At 36.4% G+C, this 19,970-nt stretch overlaps 2 protein-coding genes and 1 long non-coding RNA gene across 6 annotated transcripts; 1 reads left to right on the plus strand and 2 right to left on the minus strand.

The window, feature by feature from the left end:
- The first annotated feature begins 9,202 nt into the window (after positions 1-9,202).
- Positions 9,203-9,987, plus strand: LOC111365753. The gene is made up of 2 exons (XR_002697476.1): positions 9,203-9,404; positions 9,586-9,987. It is a non-coding gene; the product is annotated as an uncharacterized LOC111365753 (long non-coding RNA).
- A 2,607-nt stretch (positions 9,988-12,594) lies between these two features.
- Positions 12,595-16,068, minus strand: LOC111365919 (UDP-N-acetylmuramoylalanine--D-glutamate ligase-like). Of its 3 annotated transcripts, none has more exons than XM_022986477.1 (6): positions 15,962-16,068; positions 15,230-15,443; positions 14,007-14,134; positions 13,412-13,490; positions 13,214-13,321; positions 12,595-12,796 (listed from the first exon to the last, which is right to left on the minus strand). In XM_022986477.1, the coding sequence occupies exons 2-6, from the start codon at positions 15,435-15,437 to the stop codon at positions 12,642-12,644; spliced, it is 678 nt and encodes a 225-aa protein (XP_022842245.1). In that variant the 5' UTR covers positions 15,438-15,443; positions 15,962-16,068; the 3' UTR covers positions 12,595-12,641. The 3 variants fall into 3 exon arrangements, with proteins under 3 accessions (XP_022842245.1, XP_022842244.1, XP_022842246.1); XM_022986476.1 differs by having other exon boundaries at positions 13,391-13,490; XM_022986478.1 differs by having other exon boundaries at positions 12,758-12,796; positions 13,240-13,321; positions 13,391-13,490.
- A 220-nt stretch (positions 16,069-16,288) lies between these two features.
- On the minus strand, positions 16,289-19,154 carry LOC111365920 (UDP-N-acetylmuramoylalanine--D-glutamate ligase-like). Of its 2 annotated transcripts, XM_022986479.1 has the most exons (8): positions 18,983-19,154; positions 18,080-18,184; positions 17,873-17,993; positions 17,523-17,602; positions 16,933-17,052; positions 16,705-16,782; positions 16,511-16,637; positions 16,289-16,393 (listed from the first exon to the last, which is right to left on the minus strand). In XM_022986479.1, exons 2-8 carry the CDS (start codon positions 18,092-18,094, stop codon positions 16,311-16,313), a joined length of 624 nt encoding a protein of 207 aa, XP_022842247.1. In that variant the 5' UTR covers positions 18,095-18,184; positions 18,983-19,154; the 3' UTR covers positions 16,289-16,310. The 2 variants fall into 2 exon arrangements, with proteins under 2 accessions (XP_022842247.1, XP_022842248.1); XM_022986480.1 differs by lacking the exon at positions 16,289-16,393 and having other exon boundaries at positions 16,486-16,637; positions 16,720-16,782.
- Positions 19,155-19,970: the final 816 nt, after the last annotated feature.

Raw genomic sequence — 19,970 nt, forward strand, 5'->3', positions numbered from 1 at the left:
AATTCAGAAAGCTCTTTTCGACACGCACGTCATGGCCATCTAGCTTCGCTTGGTGGACATCGTTTTCGAGGTCAAATTTCGCCATTTTCCCTTCCAAATCCACAATTATAGTTTGACGTCAAATTTAAAAAATACGTATAACTCGTCATTTTTTTTTTAACGCAACATCTATAAAAAATATATTGTCTATATTTTATCGAACTCGTTTCGAGAACTATATTATGAACTCATCGAATTGATTTAAATGAATATCGAAAATAGTTAAAGTTACATCAAAGGCATTTCTTAAAAAGTTTACAAAAAAAAAATATATTAATAGTATAATTAAAAAAATTAAAATTAAAATTAACTTAGACTAAAATAATAATATTTGAAAAAATACATTTGAATTATAGCAACAAGAAATTGAGCCAACAAATTTTTCATCTTAATTATTTTAACATCTAAAAAAATTTATATATAAAAAAAATTCGATAATTTTTAGGAATTTTTTTTCTTATTGTTACTTTTTCTTCTTGATAAATTAATTTTTAAAATAATCTAATACAATTTTTTGCATAAAAGAATGATTATTAAAAAATTTTACGTTAAAACCAAAAAAAAAAAAAAAACAAATTTGACGTCAAACAAAAAAGAATTAAAAAGGAAAAAAGAAATAATTTTTTTAAAAAAAATGCATTTTTAACACATACGTTTAATCTCCGTTTAACTATTTTCGATATTTATTTAGATCATTCGATATCTCTATGATATAGTTCTCAAAATGAGTTTTGAGAGAATGTAAACATTTACCGATTCGACTATCGTACAATCGTCGACGAAATTTTAAAGTTAACTTGTTATCGAAAATTTCGAAATAGTAATAAAATAATTGATTTTTTAAGAAAAACGAATTATTTGTATTTTTTAACACATACGTTTAATGTCCGTTTAACTACTTTTGATATCTATTTAGATCATTCGATATCTCTACGAAATAGGTCTCAAAATGAGTTTCGAGAAAATGTAAAATATTTATCGATTCGATTATCGCACAATCGTCAATGAATTTTTAAAGTTAGCTCATTATCGAAAATTTCGAAATATAGTTTGAAAATGCCTACTTTGACGTCCGATAACATTTGCTATGATTGACCGTTTCACGCACCGTGAACGACATGCAATACTATATTGCGAATATTTCAAAACGATATTAAGAATATAATATTTCGACTTTATTTGATATTCCGTAATGAGCCTGAAAATGAACACAAAAATATAAGTAAAAAAAAAATTAAAAATTTGAATTCAGGCACTCCACACAGCGCGGAGTGCTCACTGGCAGGCACTCCGCACTGATTTTACTCTTTTTTTTCCTTTTTTTTCTTACGGACTTTTTTTTTTCTAAATTTATTATTATTATTTTTTTAATTTGGCTATAAGTTTTGCTACAATTATCGGAATTGAGCCCATGACCCCAATTCAGAAAGCTCTTTTCGACACGCACGTCATGGCCACCTAGCTTCGCTTGGTGGACATAGTTTTCGAGGTCAAATTTCGCCGTTTTCCCTTCCAAATCCACAATTATAGTTTGACGTCAAATTTAAAAAATACGTATAACTCGTCATTTTTATTAACGCAATATCTATAAAAAATATATTATCTATATTTTATCGAACTCGTTTCGAGAACTGTATTATGGACTCATCGAATTGATCTAAATGAATATCGAAAATAGTTAAAGTTACATCAAACGCGTTTCTTAAAAAGTTTACAAAAAAAATATTTTAATAGTATAATTAAAAAAATTAAAATTAAAATTTAAAAAAAAAAACTTGTCTGTGCAAAGTCAACAACTGTGGGCTCAAGTGACCATTAAGCCCTCAATGTGTTAATTAGTGTAAGATGGGATTTTCAAGGGTAAAGTGGGAAAACAATGTAAAGGAAGGAAAAAAAAAAAGGACAAACTACTGTAGCAAAACCGGATAAATTGGATTCAAGTGTGAAAACGACTGTGACATAAATGAATAGTAACAAAAGCCTCTCTTTTAAGAGAGTAAAGATTATCTTTAATTTATTTTTTCAAATTTATTTAAATAATATGAATAGTCTTTACATTTTAAAAAAAGGTAAAATAATTATTTATTTAATTTTTATATTTGTCTTTTATATAATTTAATAATTGAAATATTCTAAAATTAACAATTTTGTGTTGTCCCATTTTTTTTATGAAATAATCTTTAATTTATTTTTTCAAATTTATTTAAATAATATAAATAGTCTTTACATTTTTCGAAAATGTATTTAATTTGAAATTTTTTGTTTGTAAATATATTTTTCAAATAATAATTATTTTATTTAATTATTTAATTTTTATAATTTCCCTTTTTATATAATTTAATAATTGAATACATAATATTGTTCGAAATTAACAATTTGTTTTCTTCCTTTTATTGTTCTTTTATGAAAATCTTTGATTTTTTTCAATTTATTTAAATAATATTTATATTCTTTAATTTTTTTGACAATACATTTAATTTGATTTATTGTTTTTTGTAAATATATTTTTCAAATGTAATAATTGTGATTGTATGGTAGTTAGAGTTCGATTCTCTTGATTTTGTGAGATTATGCTTTCTTTTGTTATCTCTTATTCAATACTATAACATTTGAATTTTTGCAGGATGGAGTATCATTTAGATGCAAAGTTGAGACGGATGTCAGGGAAAGCTACTTGGAACAGTAGCTTTGAGAGTTTTACTACTGTGTTAGAGCGCTCGATGATCAGCACGGAGATATGCTACGACAGTCCTTCTTGTGACCACTGTACCAGTTGCGAGAGGTGTAGTACTCAGGACAGATCATTGATGTACTTCTATGTCGACTTCTGAGGCCAGTCGACGGCGATTCCCTCCAGTTCGACCTTGGGGGCAAGGTCGACAGTTTCTCAGTGTTTGAGTTTACATTGATCACTGGACTGAGGATTACGGGCGACGATGCAGCCATGGAGAGAAGCAATAGGCTGTACGAGACGTACTTCCAGGAACATGGGTCGGTGCTTCTACCTGACTTGATGGTTGCGATCAGGGGGTGCGACCATATGCTAGATAAATTGAAGGTTGGGCTGGTCTACATCCTCGAGAGTGTGATGAGGTGTCATCACAAGAAGACTGTCATCGACATTTTTCATTTGCAAGTTGTTGACGACATCGATGCGTTCAACAATTATCCGTGGAGCCGAAGATGCTACGAAGACACCGTACATGTACTCATCAGATCGCACTCGAGGCCCAGGGGGTCGATGCGTAAATACGATACATATGGATTGCCATTAGCGGTGCAGGTAAATGTTTAATATAATCAAAGTTAAAGTTTTAGTGTATTACATTGATACTTAATAAGTGTATGTGTTACAAATTTGGGTGTCTGAGACAGTTCCTGTACTGGGGGCCCGCTTTGCACAACGAGGGGAGACACGCTGCCCTCGGATGCATCATTGGAGATCATCGAAAGAGGAGGGATGTCCCACTGGGAAGCAGTTATTGGCCCTTCTCGACGATTCTCAGGTAAGTATTATGCATTTGTAATTTATATTATACGTAGTTTAAAATTTTGTTTACATGATCGTTAAATAGTTGAAATGTCAATATGTCAGTTTGAAATCATACCTGAGTTGACGCCATCGATGGAAGAGGAGGCTCGGGGTCTTGTGCGGGATTTAGGCTTTCCGCACACCCCAGACGAGGAGATGTCTGATCCGAGCTTGGACCGAGATTGGGTATGTGAATGAAATATAATTTATTGAATATGATCGACGTATAAATTTATTTAATAATTTATTGAATAATTTTTCATTTTATTTATGTAGGAGGGCGGTCCAGCTGATCGACGATCACCTCCGCCGAGGGCATCACCGCCACCATTGGCATCATCTCCGCCGAGAGTATCGTCCCCACCATTGGCATCACCTCCGTCAAGGGCATCACCGCCGCTAGTGGCATCACCTCCGCCGGGGCCATCGCCGCCGCCATTGGCATTATCTCCGTCCAGACACCTCCCCCGTGTGTCTCCGGGGCACAGTGATGATTTGTATGCCCGTTTGACTGGATTTATAGCGGAGCAGGTCGGCGCGCTACGACGAGATTTGACGGAGAGGGTTGATGATCTGGGACGAGAGTTGACAGGGAGGGTTGACGATCTATCCCATGATGTTGGAATACTACAGTCTTCCGTTGTCGACCTTCAGGATACAGTAGCGGCGCTTAGAGGAGATTTAGCTGGCAGACGATGGGGGGACAGAGGGGATGGCGGAGATCATGATCGAGAGGGTGGCAGAGATGGTAATGGAGAGGGGGATCACCCACATTTTTGGCTTGATGAGACATTGGAGTCATGGTGGTTGTCTATGGAGGGGGTGGCCCCGATGGGGATGGGAGAGGAGACTACGGAGGGGGTGGCCTCGACGGGAGGGACGGAGGTGGTGGCGACGGAGGGGGAGGCCCCGATGGAGGGGGCGGAGGAGGTGGCCCCGGAGGTCGAGAAGACGCCCGGTGTGATTAAGGGTAAGAGACATGCTGTTGACGAGACGGAGCAGATGGTCGGCAAGAGGTTGAGAGTGCTGTCACAGTATGTTGTTTCCCTCTTCATGGCTGAGGCCAAGAGAAGGACGTTCATCGATGGAACGTACCCGAACTTATTCAGAAAGGTGGACAATGTCAAGTGGAAAGCGTTCGAGACAGAGTAGAGGAGAATTATCCCCGGGTAAGTATTGTATGATTTTAATAAAGCACTGTACGCTAACTCGTCTACGCTTATTTTAACATTTCCCTCTTTTTTACAGAGTTAGCCACACGATAGGATAAAGGACGGTCTCGGACCCTTACAAGTGGTTCCACGATATCACCACTGCGGGAGCTTGGCTTGCTGACGATGTAAGTGAACTATTCATTTCGTGTTTTTTATGTATATGTGACCTTGTGTTTATTAAATGAATAACTCATACTTTTTTTGTGTTTCCTAATGCAGCACATCGACCTGGCCATGGACTTGCTGCGAGATCGAGCTCAAAGACATCCAAAATCATTTGATGTCCATGGTCGAGTCATATTAAACACAGAGTTCCCGGGTGCCGTTACCATAGAGTATCAGTTGCATTCACTTATGGGTAACGAGTACACGGTGCCAGAATATATGCTCGAGTGGGTGATAGGACTGTCACCGAGTGTCGGGGGGAAATCACAGGAGGGTTGTACACATATGTACATTCCAGCATGTATCAATAAACACTATGTTACGCTGGAGATCGTTTTTACTGACTCGACTATATATGTGTACGACTCAAATCATTCATGTTTGACACAAGGCCAGTTGGAGCAAAACCTGGAGTCCGTGGCTGTAATTGTTCCTATGATGGCCAGACGAGTGGGAATAAATGTACAGGACAGATTGCGGATCGTTCGGAACACGACGACAGCGCGACAGTCCGTAAGGTAAGTGTTTGAACGTTGTTGTTTTCATCTTTTAGATTTATTTTTTATTTACACAGTACTAAACTGATTCATTCTTGTTCAATTGCAGCAGCGACTGCGGCATATTTGTCATTAAGTACGTTGAATTTTTAAGTATAGGACATAAGGTTGATGAAATCAACCAGTCGTGGATACAGAACTGGAGAAAGAAGTTAGTATGTGATTTGTTCGAATTTAATGCTGACCCATAAATTTCATTTATATATATGTAACATTTCAATTGTAAATTTAATTATTTTTGTAATTATGAAATAATTGTAAATTTGTGTTCAATGTATATAACATTCAAATTGAAAATTTAATTATTTTGGTAATTATGAAATAATTGTAAATTTGTGTTCAATGTATATAACATTCAAATTGAAAATTTAATTATTTTTTGTTATTTTACCCGTATGCCGAGTGTGGAACTATTTTTTTCATATGAATTATTATAAATACCATTTATAGAGAATAAATATTGAATATGGAAGATTTATAAATAACAAATATTGAACAGTGTAAAGTAAAAGGAAATATTATTTATTTCACGTACCTGTCTAGTCGTCATTTAGGGAAATTTGACTGGTACAAAATTGCCAAGTCTGTCCTACGGCTCTGTACCGGCCACACCTACGCGGTCGAGGAAACTCTCCGGTAGATGGTATTCTAAATGTACTTGGACGTCCAGGACCACGCGATTCAACTGCTGGTGGTAACAAATTATGAAATGGGAGAATGTGCTCGGGTACTTCCCACTCGGCTTCATTCGGCAGAGGAAATATAGTCTCGACGTATGCTGTTCTCCAAGACTCAGTCGTATAATACAAAGAGCATAACGTTCTCGCAGCAAAGCCTCGATACATGGCCACCGCAACTGCATGCTCACATGGAAAACTCCCCAACTGAAATCTCGTACAAGTACATGTGTTATCAGTCAAGTCCATCATATATGCCGTATTACGTGCACATTGCACGGAGAAGCGAAACTCATCTAGTGCTTCCACATTCAACTTCCTCGCAACCTCTGCCGCCTTAAACAGTTTCTCCTCTTGAGCTGGGGCCAACACGCTAGTGCAACTCTGTAATGCCGCACGTCGGTCATGAAACTACTATTGTAGCTTGTTACGAATGTTCTCAATCATTACGAGAATTGGTAACTCTCGATCCTTCTTAAACAATGCATTGAGAGACTCCGCGTTATTCGACGTCATCATGTTGTATCGACGTCCTGGAAAGTATGACCGTGCCCAATGTTCAATCCCCATCTTCGTCAGATACTCCAATGCCGGTAATGATTTACTTCCTATCTCGAGCATGAACTTATTACACTTTTCAGCACTATAAGTTTCGGCTGCTCTCCTGAACAATGAAACGATGCCTGTGTCCCGATACCTAGTCTTCAAATTACCTTATATATGGTACATGCAATACCCATGATGTGCCTCGGGAAAAACTTCAGCGATACCGTTTATTATAGACTGTCCTCGATCGGTTACAAAGGCAAGGTCTTCGACTTCCCCGATCACTTCCCTCAGTTCAGAAAAGAGCCAACGCATGGAGAGATCATTCTCGCTGTCGACTATGCCGAATGCAATAGGGTAAATTTGGATGTTGGCATCTTGATATGTAGCAATAATTAATTTGCCTTGATATTTAGCTTTCAGAGTCGTACCATCAACTAGAATTACGGGTCGCATTGCATTTCGAAAACCCCGAATACATTGTCTGAGAGCCATGAAGAAATACTTAAAACAATTATCGCCCCCCGTCTCAATAAAAAATGCCGTGCCAGGATTAGTTATCCCCATGTTATGACAATACCTAGCCAATTTAGCATAGCTCTCTTCAGCCAATCCCATTAAATCCTCCAACGCACATTCTTTGGCCTTCCACGCTTTTTGATAGCTCATGACCACTCCGTACTCTCGACGGACGTCGTTAATGATGTCCGAAGGTCTGTAGATCGTCCGTGGATCCTGATACTTGTGCATTATCTGTCGACCAATAAACCATGCTCGAGCTTGCCTGTGATCGTTTCAAAGAATTTCCACTTCACAAGTATATTCCCGTAAATACTTGCGAATTACGAAGCATTCATTCGTGTCCATCTTAGTTGCTCTCAAGCGCTAATTGCAACTGTCTTCGACGCAAGCAACTGTCAACAATGACTTGTTTGATTTCTTTACCTTGAACTCAAAGTTATATTTTAATGCCAGCCGGTGCACAGCTTCCTGCAAATTTTTCTTGGTTTCAAACAGTTGCTCGACCTGCAAGTCCTCATCATCGGGAGCCACACGGGAAGAATTGGAGGACGGTCCACTTGTTTCAACCTGTGAGCTCCCACCAGGCTCATGCCTCTGTCGGGATAAAGCAATCAAATTCTCATTTGTAAACTCGTTTATGTTCTCACTGTCTTCAATTGTCGACGAAATTCTACGCGTAACAGCGACATCACGATCAGAAGCAACTGTCTCAGGAATACCCACATCATCCGCAGGAACTATCTCCACTGTCTCCCAAAAACCTCGATCATTGTTATCCGCCCTATCTGAATCTTCGCGTTCACCTTCGATAACATCCTTCGTAATTAAAGTCACACCAAGAACAGTCGGAGTCCGATACATTTTATTCAATTCTAATAGATAATTCAATTTAGCATCATTAGTAACGAATGCCGGTGGCATCGGAATGGATGAATCCCCATAACCGTTGAATAGATATCTCAATTGCATATCGTATTGAGATTGATCGACATTCAACTTATTTTGCAAATTGTGGTACATTTCTAAGTATGGTGTACTCTCTGTTACGGGAATTGCAATACAACCACGTATGTCACTCGTCCATCTCCATTCCCACCGATTATTTTCATTCAATTCGAAATCACCGAAATAATACACGGGGATTATCATATCTGCATGAGGAAATGGTTTTAATCAATTTCAAATATTAATTATAAGAAAGAAAAATGCGTTAAAAATCAGCTGCAACCAATTGGCTGTTTAACAGCCGAACAGCCGGACTGTTTCCGACTGTTTGTTAAGCTTTACCCAGTTTGGCGTAGGAGAATACCGTTCTAAAAACGAAATTAAACATGCGTAATTTAAACGTAAGTTATACATCTGTTTAATTTTTTTTTGATAGGTTCTGTTAAAAAAAATCTATGTCGATATAAAATTTTTCTATTTAAACGTATACTAATTTACTTAAAACGAAATTAAACATGGGTAAATGTACTTACCGATTTGAAGTAATTGATGTGAAAAAAATTTCCAACTTCAACGTTCCAAAGTTCTTCTAGATTTTGAGGTTCAAGCAGATGAAAAGATGAGAGTTTTTTCTGTGTTGGAAGCTCGTTTTGAAGTTTTTATTAGTGAGAAAATGTTTGGTTTTCAATTATTAACTAAAAAGGTAGTATAGTCCTTTCAACAATATATTGTTTTGTAATTGTACAAAACATTTAAGGGCATCTTTATCTTTTACCATACAAGATGTCAATGTCATAATATTCATGATTTTGGAAGTCAAAGTGGAATTTAGCTCCTTTGACTAGGTCAAACTTAAAAGTACCCCATGAATCATCTAGTTCCCAAGACGGGCAAGAACTTTTCCTAGAAGCAGGGCCGGGCCTGGCCCAAGGCAAACAAGGCTACTGCATTGGGCCTCGGATTTTAAGGAGGTCTCTTTAAAAAAAAAAAAAATGCCCAAAACCATCTCAAGACAAAACCTCAAAATCCCTTCAAAAAAATAGCAGATGAACGGTCGTTCAGAAAGAGATACTGAAAATACAATATTCGGTACCAATCAATGATTCGACAATCCCTAAAGACTACCAGCAAAAGTTCCGGTAGAAATTCGATTATCCGACCGACCGAGTACTTCTTCTTCGTCTTCTTGTTGAAGTGTTGTGTTGAGGTAACAAACCCACAATTTTAATTATAATTTATTTTTAAGTAAAATAAATAAGAAGAGGGAGCCAATTATCTGAAGATGTCGTGCCGACATGGAAAATTGAATAGCTATACATACATAACGCTGAAAAAGTTCATATTAGTTGCATAGTAATGGGTTTGGTTTAATGTTTATGAGTTTGTAGGGAAAACTACAATACTGAAGATACTTCGTGGGAAGCATATGGTGGAGCCGGATATGGTGAAGGTGCTAGGAAAATCTACATTTCATGACACCGCATTGACGATTTCCGGTTTCCTTTCTGGTGACCTCTGTCATCTTGGATTAGACTATTTCGTGAAATTATCTTTTGGTTTTAGTTTTGATTTTGGAAATTTTATGCATACTTGTTGAGTGATCTTTATATGATTGCAAAATAGAAGGCAATTTTTACTTTTGGGAAGTTTCCTTTAAGTTGCCACTAATTGGAATGGTAATTTTTTACATTTTAGAAGGAAAGTAGAATGGGATGGTAACACTACCCGTTCGTAATTGATTTTGAGTTCTGGGAAATTATATTTGCAGCTATCTGAAATTCTGTTCATGATTTTGAGTTCCTAATTAATTTTAGTACAATATGATGCGAAAGGGTAGACGTTTTTTTGTTTTGTTTTTTAACCTTTTAGTTATTTGTTTAACGGAGATATATTTTTAATCATCTGTAACTACATATTTGCAAGTCATTTAAATATTATTATACTTGTAAAATAAAATATTATGTTGAAGGACCTCATAATAATTATTCGCCCATAACCTCTAAATTCTTGGGAACGCCCTTGCCTAGAAGCGCGCTCTCTCTCTCTCTCAATTCATTCGTAAAATGACCCTTACACTAAGTGAGATACATGCATTTTACTTTTGATAATGCTTTTAAGCGTTCTAATTATCTTTTGATACCCAAGCCCTTGACAAAACCAATACACAAGGAATGATCAAAAGGAAGATTCGAGGATATAGGTGTTGACGGTACACGCTCCAACTAGGGGTGGTAAACAAGGTGATTTGATCCATGAGCTGCCCAAGCTCATATTGAGATGAACCATGGGCCGAGCCAAGCTCAATCCCTTTTCACTAGTTGAGCAAATTCAGCTTGTGAAATCTTGTATTGAGCTCAAGAACCAGCTTGTTCTTAACTTATTTTAGTAATTTATTGAAAAAACTAGTCAGCTCATGAATGATTTGTGGTGGGTTTGGGCGAGAGGTAGGTGGGATTGGTTGAAGAAGAAATATATATTTTCTCAAATTTTTAATTATTTTTATTAGAGCTCTTTTGCACTTCTTGAAAATTTTGAAACTACTCAAAGTATATTGCACCAAAATAAAATGTTAGGATAACATTGTGCAAATCAATAAAGATAAGAGGATATTGCCCTCCGGGACATAACCTAGAGATGCAAAAGATAGGAGTGAGGTTATCTCACGCTTTGCTGGTAGCAGCAGTGTAGGGGTTCAATTCCTGAAACATGGAATTGGACTCCTTGTAGGCGCAGTGTACAGACAGTTCTTGTTCCCTGGCCTGCTGTAGTACATCCCGCAATTTACCTCTCTCACAAAATTCTAGGGGAGGGGTCGGACAGTGAGGACTCTCAAGGGTGGGGTTCAATCTTTAATAAAGATAAGAGGATATTTCACCAATCACCCTTTAATTTACGATACGATACCAATTATCATGCCTTAATTCTTTTATCGCGTGGGGCCATGCATGCATTATTATACGTAACTGGGATTCATATTATTAGGCAATAAGTGAAAATTGTGGAAATTACACCCACCTATGTGTTTTAAGATCTAATTTCAAAAATCAGATCCAAAGTTTATTTATTCAAAAATCAAAATATAATTAAAAATTTTAATATTAATAATTATATTAAAAAATCAAATTAATATGCATATAAAACCACCCATCCAAAATCCTAATCATTTTCATATTTTCTTCACACTCACTACTGTCACCTTACCTCTTCTCTCTCTCTCTTCCATCCATTTACTCCAACCACCAAAAACCTTCGCTGGATACCACCAACACACCACTTCCGGCAAGATGGCACATCCAACGTGGAAGCTCAACGTCTCTACGCGCGGATGAGTAGCTCTACGCAGCGCCACACTGCAATTGATCCTGTACGGGCAGCAGCGATCTAGGGCACGGTGCAGATCCATTCTTCTTCTATTTAAAAAAAAAATTGAGTGGTACGACAATTGACGGTTCTGTGGTGGTGACAGTGTGTTAGTTTGTGATTGTAATAGTGTGGGACTGTGCAATTGTGGGAATGAAGAACTTTGTGGGTGCGGTGGTGTGTGCACCTATGTTGCTGTGGGTTCGATGGTGGTACGGTGGTTGGGTGTGTATGCGTACGTGCGTGCAACAGTGGTGGTTGTGGCGATAGGTCCACCGAGATAGTGGTGGATCTGGCGCAACGATGTAGTGATGTTTTTCTGCAATGTGTTGATTTGTTTGAAGTGTGGTGTTACTGTCGAGAGGTGGTGGTGGTGCTACTACTAGAGATAGCGATGAGATGGTGATTAAAAACGTTGATGGTGGTCACAAATTAGTTGGTTGACTGTGACCATTAAAGTAGTTAATATGTGATCAATGAAAAATATAAATTGCGACCAAAAAAATTGTTAATCTATGATAATTTGTGACAATATAATAAATCGTGACTTATAATATTTGTAATTTGTGATCAATAATATATCATGACTTATAATTTTTTTGATTTGTGACCAATGAAGAAGTCGTGATCGATAAAATATTTGAATTGTGACTGTAAAATAATTTTTTACATATAAAATTTTTGATCTGTGAGCAAAAAATAATATGTGATGTACTAAATTCTTAATTTGTGATCAAATGTATAAACCTGTTATACTATAATTAATTAATTAAATCATAAATAAATATCTGATTTTTGAAATTAGAAATCTTTGTTATTAATTTTGAAATAGGTAATACTTAATTTCTTAAGTATGAATTTTTCCAATGAAAAATTTACGGTATTCAATTAATGCTGTGTGTGTAATGAGTGAACAGAAAATATGGCCCATTGGGTCACAATGTTTGAAGGGGGACAATGTTTTGTTTGGGCTAAAGCACTTTGCAGATGGTCCCATCTCAATTAATGCAGGAATATCGAGATACGGGAAGTTCGACTTAAGACCATGATTTGCTAAGCTTAAAAGGTGCTTAAAATAATTCGATTATAATTTATAATTTTTCGGCTTATAACACAAAAATATCCCAATAGAAACACTTAAATTGAGAAGGCAAGCTCCTGAAAGAATTCCCCCCCTGTGCTTAAAATTTCTGAATTCATCAAAACTAGCACAGCCGGGACTCAGTAAAATTGCGTCACCTACATCAAGAACAAAAAGATGAAATAAGATAGGTCATGAGCATCTGGAGCTCAAACTGTTGTCTACAAACCTATAAAGTAACACAACAAGGATCAAAGACGAATTATAATTATGCTAAATAGATATTCTAAGAGCATGTTAGTTTGAGCCTAAAGAAAAAGTAAATGGTACTTCGTGAGAAAGTAAGTGTAGACTTGCTAAGTTATCTCTAAAAAACTAATTTTAAGTTACCTTACGCATGTTTGGCTAAGCTTAAAAGTTAAATTTTTTGTCAAAAATGTTTGAGGTTTTTCAGAAGTTCTTTCTTATGGTACAAAATCTTCTCTTTTGACAGCAAGTTTTTACTTCAAAGTATATGTATACTATGATGCGAAGCATTGAGAGAGTACAAGAGATATAGCAGGAAAAGGACACACCAGTTTTTGCCATAGTCTTCATTAACCTCACAGCGTCCTTAAGATCTCTGGCCCTTACACAAGGAATGCTGAGACCATTAGAGGATAGAGCGTTTTGGATCATCATACCTGCAGAACCAAACTTCTTGAAAAAACAGTTTTAAGTTGAAATTCACCAAAATATAAGCAATTACTGACGATAATAGAAAGGGATATGACGTAGAGTGATGACGCCTCTGTGGTACTTCAACGGTTCTACCAGCTGCTCAAAACCATTAGAACCTTGCACGTCGGATGCCAGAAAAAAAATGATAATAAAATTCAGGAAAATTAGTAAAGAACCGTTGTAGCGAAATAGAAAGAATATAACAGATTTAGTCTTCTCAAGATAATTAGTTGCACATAGACCAATCACAGTGTTTTTCATGTGCTTAAGAAAGTCTAATCTTGTGCACACCTTTTAACACTTTGTACCACGAACACAGCAATAGGATGGATGTATTATTTTCCTGAGTCGTGGGTTTTGTATCAGATGAATATTCAACCACACGGCATGGCATTATCTAATTTTCCCACACGGTTTATAAAGGTTAACAAGTAAGTGTGTTTGGTACACAATATTAGAAATTAGAAAGGACTGGATTATATTAAACAAGATTTACTCTTTCTGGATATTGTTAACAGCTGTCTCTGATCCTCCTCACCAAACATGTCATAAATGTATTAAGTTTACTCTGAAAAACTTGTTATAAGTGTAAATTGCAAATGACTGTTTTATATTATGAGAACAGTCAATATATGGAAGTGCAGTAACCTTTGCCAGACCGCCAAGTAAAACCACTGCTTTTAGTTCTTTAAGAACCATCAATCCAGCGTACATAGCATCGACATTTGTTGCCTTGCTATCATCCACCCAGGTTATTCTATGACTATCTTTGTGAACTGCAGAGAGAATATATACAATTTAATAAAGATAAATCCGAGCTAAACAGTATACCACTAGGAAAGTTGATGTTAAATTCTACTTGGTCTATGGAAGTTAAAACATTAATATAAATGACACGGGGGTCAAAGAAAAAGAGGTATTATCCGTAGCTCTCGGAACTTTCTGATCTGTATACCTTCCTGACTTTCCTCCACTTGATAACTTAATTCAACTTGATAATATTAATTTATGCAGGAGAAAAATAGAATATAGATCCTTAAGTAAATGAGAAAAGCAAAAGAAGATAACATTTTAACAAGGGTGTGAGTGAGCACATGCATAGGTGGACTGGTGGATGGTGAGTGCGTATCAATGTATGTATATGCCTATACATATATGTACAGTCAACGGTTGCTAAACAAGTCAAAATTTGATATTTAGTTCAACCTAAAAAAGTTGAGATTCAGTATCTAATTCTTGCTTACACCTTAGAGGAGAAACTATGAGGAAATTTTAAACTTAATTTTGAGCATACTTTCTAGTTAAAATGCACAGATAAAGCTCATCAAAAAGTGAATATTTAACATCATCCAAATTGTGCTTTTTGGTTATCTCTTGACGGCAATTTAGGAAGCCAAGTCCCACAATAACTTGTAAAGATTAAAGTTGGTACTGAGATTGAAGCAGGCTGTTGATATATAGCTTCAGACTTTTCTAAGATAGAGAGAAAAATAGATATGCCAGAGAACAAATCATATAACAGATGCTTTTTAGTATTCTCAATTTCTACGATCATCCAAATTAGGAGTCATATCTATCCTCCTTGTCAACTGTCATGGATAGCATTTACTAATATATCAATGAAGACTGATTTCACATCGTTCATTTTGGTGTTTGACCATTCCATTTACCAATTAAAGATCCAAGAAAATCTCATCCACTACCATTACTAATGCCAAATAGCTTCTATGTTGAGCGGGGATTGGAAAATGATAGGGTTCTCCACCCTCCTTGGTGATATAGGCTACACTATAACTTATGCTACTTTAGACAACTAACCAGGCCACTTTTCTGTTTGGAACAATTACATATATAAATATGATCCTACTTACCAACTACCATGCGATGAGGTGGAGCTCTTAAGTTCCCAATAGTTGAATAGATAGCTGCATCATTGATTCCAAGATCCAGACCAACAGACAATGCAGCAACTGCAGCATTATAGTAGTTTTGTGTCCCAATGGTTTTCATTGCACCCAATGGTAGTTGGGATACATGTTCGATTGTAGGGACTTCAAAGTTGGCAATTTTGGCCTCCATGTCAATCTATGCATGTTGAGAAATATAATGTTAATTTAATTTGTACTATCCAAGAACAAAGCTTAAAAAGAAATGCCAGAGAGAAGAAGTATCTAAGAGCTTAAGCTAAGCTGTTACAAAAAGAAAGACAAATATTATTTTCAACTTGCCTTCTCATTTGCAAGCCGGATTCGTGTATTTATCAAACACTTGATACATGAAAATTTTTCATAAATAGGTGGTGGTGACTGGTGAGACTCAAACTCGAGCTTCAATCTAATCGTGGTATCACGTCAACTATTTCATTTAAAAATACAAGTTATTAGAGAGGGACACACTCTGTAGCACGGACACTTCAATTAGGTAGCGTGTCAGTGTCCGACACGTGTCAATACCAAACTCCTCGGACACTGTACTGTAAACATTTTTCATTTTTTATTAAAAATATTATATATTTTTAACTCATACAAAATGACGAATGTAATTTAGTTGAGATACATGAAAGCATTGAAGGTTAAAAATATATTGATGTCATTGGAAAATACCTGACAATGGCCTCGTAGAAATCAATATTCAGATCTGTGAAAGCCCATAAAATGCGATCAAAGCTTTCTTACTTTAACACCAGGATAAGCGCCAATCCAAGCAAAATTACATTCATTCTCATGACCAGCAATTGCTTTAGATAAGAATTTCCTGTCCAAGTGTATCATTATAGTGTTATCATTCTTCATATGTGCTGTCACTTATGAATGAAATGGAGAAAATTTGATTGATAACGTAGCTGGAAGAAAAATAACATAAGGCTCACCTTCTTCTTCATCATTTTGTCAAAAAAAATGGATATCGTCTAAAAATCCAACTTAATGAGCAAACATCTCCTTTGATTTGTTTTCAACTTCTAGTGACAGTGTAGAAAAATGATTTCAAAGGAATATGAAATGTGGAATATGTAGGTTCAACTTTCAATGTCCATTCTACAATTGTCAATTTTCGGCATCAAACCCCTCTTAAAAATTAAGTAATTAAAAAATTTTGAGCTAAGCCAGATGCACCATAAAGATTATAACTGAGAAAGAATTCACTTTACATACCAAGTGGAAGAATAGCAATCCTTTTGTCAGTCATGTGAGAAAAAACACGACACTTAGTCATGGCATAGTTTTCCATGGTCTTGGGCCTTTCTAGATGATCCGGAGTGAGATTCAAGATTACAGCAACCTAAAAGCAAGAACGTCAAACAGAAGTACAGTGGAGTACAATAAGACTAGATGTCCGAGACACAAACATGAACTCCATTTACAGAAGGGCAGAAGAACTTGTAGGGAATTTCTAAGTGATAACTACTGACTTCAACAATGGCAACCTGTAAAAAAGGTATACATGCTTGATATTAGATGTGCAGACTTTCAAATTGTGTAAGTCAAGGATACATGAGGAACTAGCCAATTTTCAGTACATATAATTTCACCATGTAAATATAGGAAAAAGGAAGACAAAATAAGATGTATAATACATTCTTCCTTGCCTGAAGAAATCTTTTAGGGCATGATGTTAAGCACTGGAAAGTAGCTTCTGATAGAGGAATGCCTAGGTTTCTCCCAACAAACGTCTCTATATTCAACTGATGGAGAATCTGTAATCCAGGAATTATTAATGTTTTATTAGTGCAAGGGGCAGAAACACTCACACACGGCCTGGTAACACCATAAAGAACTGAATAAATAACATGATTTCATTTAAATTCTAACTTAAACTCCCTAAACATGCGACAATCAAAATTGATTGCACCATTACTAAGATAATTTAAATGGAGTAGGAACTGTTTTAGACCATATTACAAAACACCACTGAGAAGTTTGGAAAATTGCCTGCTTGTCTATGCCCGACAACATTGTTCATCATTTTCATCTACAATCAGCTGGCCAATTCAACTGATGTACGAAACATTCCATTTCAACGAGCATAAATATTCTTCACATCCAATGACAAGTGGAACCCATCACACATGGGGGGGGGGGGGGGGGTTTTTTAAAATTTTAAAAAAAAACCCAAAAAAAACCAGGAAATTAAAAAACCGCAGAAAAGCCAGGAGATTAAGCAAACCTGTCCAGCAAACGTGGCCACAGTGGATTTTCCATTAGTTCCAGTCACAGCCAAAACTTTGGTGTACCTTGGGAGAACTTCTGCAGCAAAATCCAACTCGGACATTACACGCTTACCCTAAATTCGAAAAGGAACAGTCATAATTATTCAATGCCATTAAAAATTCCAAAATTTTTTAAGTTAGGTGAAGATGTCAGTCAAAAACTAAGGCACATTATTGCTAGCACTTGAAGGTGCATGTTAAACGTAAATGGTCTGGTGGTACCATATACTGTCAGGCATATATTTAATTTCATGTAGAATCCTAAAACAAAGGATCATACTTGCAGAGTGTAAAAGCAAAGACAGACCATAATTCTCGAGAGTAACTCCTGGGGAAACAACTATCACATCAGCCTCCTTAAGTAACTCGTGATCAAATTGACCAAGGATTGTCTTCAAACAGCTATGCTTCTCTGAGAGAATATTTTGCTACAATTACGGAATTATATAATCCGAATTCAGAAAATAGCAAAGCAATGTGCTTAAAGATGAGGAAAGAAAAAAAAAGAATCTACCCCCAGAGTGACCATTTTTTAATTCTCATCAATGGCTAGAACAGAAGCACCTCTGGCAAGAGCAAGCTTTGTTGCAGAAATTCCAGATTTCCCCAGACCTATAATCTACAATTGAAGAACACATTCCGATCAATACTCTATCACAGTTCACAATTAAGTTTTTCCATTCCATGCAAAACTGATTAACAAGAACAGCATTGCCAACTAATTAGAAGCAATTGTACCATCAATATGGAAGTGTAATATTGTGATTCAAGAGTACCCTATCAGTGGGAAGAAAAAGGCCTCTCCCCATCAGCTTCTAAAACAGAAGACAGACTCAAATCATGTGCTTGCACGATCCATTTCGACCGTGGTTTTTATTGGCATTCACAGAACATGGCCATCAAGTTGACAACTGAAGCAATATGATGCAAGAACAACTGAACCGTATATGAACACACAAACACACAAATAAAAAAAGAGCACAAAAAGTGCCCAGTTCATAAAACACCAGCAATATGATGCAAGAAGAACGGAACCGTATATGAACACTCACAAACACACGCACACAAAGCACAAAAATGCCCAATTCATCAAACACTTCGATTCTCCCATAGTTTCGAGAATGCACACAGTGCTGAATTGCTAATTCCCACTTGTGGGTTTTCACTTTTTTATGACAAACTCCAATCACCTATATTTCACCTGCAGTTTCTGACATTTTCCAGTTGCGTCGTTTCTAATTACCATAATGGTAACTTCAGACACGACATTCATACAAAACAGACTGAAATAACAGAGTGAGATTACAAGTATCAGAATTTCCAAATATACCCAAATAATCCAATTTTGAAAAACAAATAGAAAATGAAAAAAAATACAATCCAAATGAAGAAGGTGAAAAGTGAAAATAGTGCTCACAGCAACGGAACGGTTTTTGAGGTCTTGTTTGGGAAGGCAAGATTGAATTTTTGGGCATAATATTGCGTTTTCTGCAGAGCTGACATCTTGCAGCTTCACGGCAGCCTGCATAAATTTTCCTTGGTTGGGGAACGAGACCAAATGAAAATATTCTGGGAAAATTATTTTTCATCTACTCTAATTAATAAGTAAATTTTAGAGGGGTTTTCCAAGTCTACAGGACTATATACTTAGGGACAATGTTATAAGTACGGAATGATTTATCTAATCGTTTACTTATTATCCACTTCATTTGAGTGGGACCTCGGCTCGAATTATTAAATAACACATGGGGCCTGCATGTTTGTGAGGGGGGAGTGTAAACGGTTCGGTACACCCCCCTCCCGGTATCTTGAGATTGAACTAACAGATACTAGAATCTAGATCTGAGAAAATATGAAATATGGATGAATATGGAAAATTCTTGTATTGAAGATGATAGTTCACGTGAAATGTACATCAGGTGGTCTTTAAATAGAGAATGAAAGCAATTGGGTTCTATACAGTTGTTTACAGCTGGATATTAACAGAAAATCAACTAATCTAACTAATTCTTCCACGTCAGCAACAGGTTCTGGTTGTTTCTTCCTGTGTTCCTCAACAGCCCCCTTCAAGATGGAGTGTATATGTTGGACACATTCATCTTGCACAATAAAGAATGAAATAAAGATGCTCCCACTGGTTTTGTCATAATATCTGCTAGTTGATTGTTGGAAAAGACATGCATAGTGTGCAAAATTCCAGCCTTAATCTTGTCTCTCACTATATGACAATCTAGTTCGATATGTTTTGTTCTTTCGTGAAATACGGGGTTGACAGCAATGTGTAATGCAGCTTGATTATCACAGTATAACAATGCAGGCTCCTCATGTTTAATTCCCAAGTCAGCCAACAGATATAGAAGCCATTGTATTTCGCACGTTGCTGATGCCATTGCACGGTATTCAGC

The sequence above is a fragment of the Olea europaea genome, chromosome 17 (assembly GCF_002742605.1).
Source record: "Olea europaea var. sylvestris chromosome 17, O_europaea_v1, whole genome shotgun sequence".
NCBI lineage: Eukaryota > Viridiplantae > Streptophyta > Magnoliopsida > Lamiales > Oleaceae > Olea > Olea europaea.

Coding starts and splice junctions, on each gene's coding strand:
- LOC111365919 (XM_022986476.1), bottom strand. CDS start 15,437: ATGGAGGCCAAAATTGCCAACTTTGAAGTCCCTACAATCGAACATGTA. Junction 14,135..15,229: donor ACCTCATCGCATGGTAGTTG/GTAAGTAGGATC, acceptor TTCTCTCTGCAG/TTCACAAAGATAGTCATAGA. Junction 13,322..13,390: donor TCATATCCCTTTCTATTATC/GTCAGTAATTGC, acceptor TTGGTTCTGCAG/GTATGATGATCCAAAACGCT.
- LOC111365920 (XM_022986479.1), bottom strand. Junction 16,783..16,932: donor TTCTTCAGGCAAGGAAGAAT/GTATTATACATC, acceptor CCTTTTTTACAG/GTTGCCATTGTTGAAGTCAG. Junction 16,394..16,510: donor GATTGCTATTCTTCCACTTG/GTATGTAAAGTG, acceptor TGACAATTGTAG/AATGGACATTGAAAGTTGAA.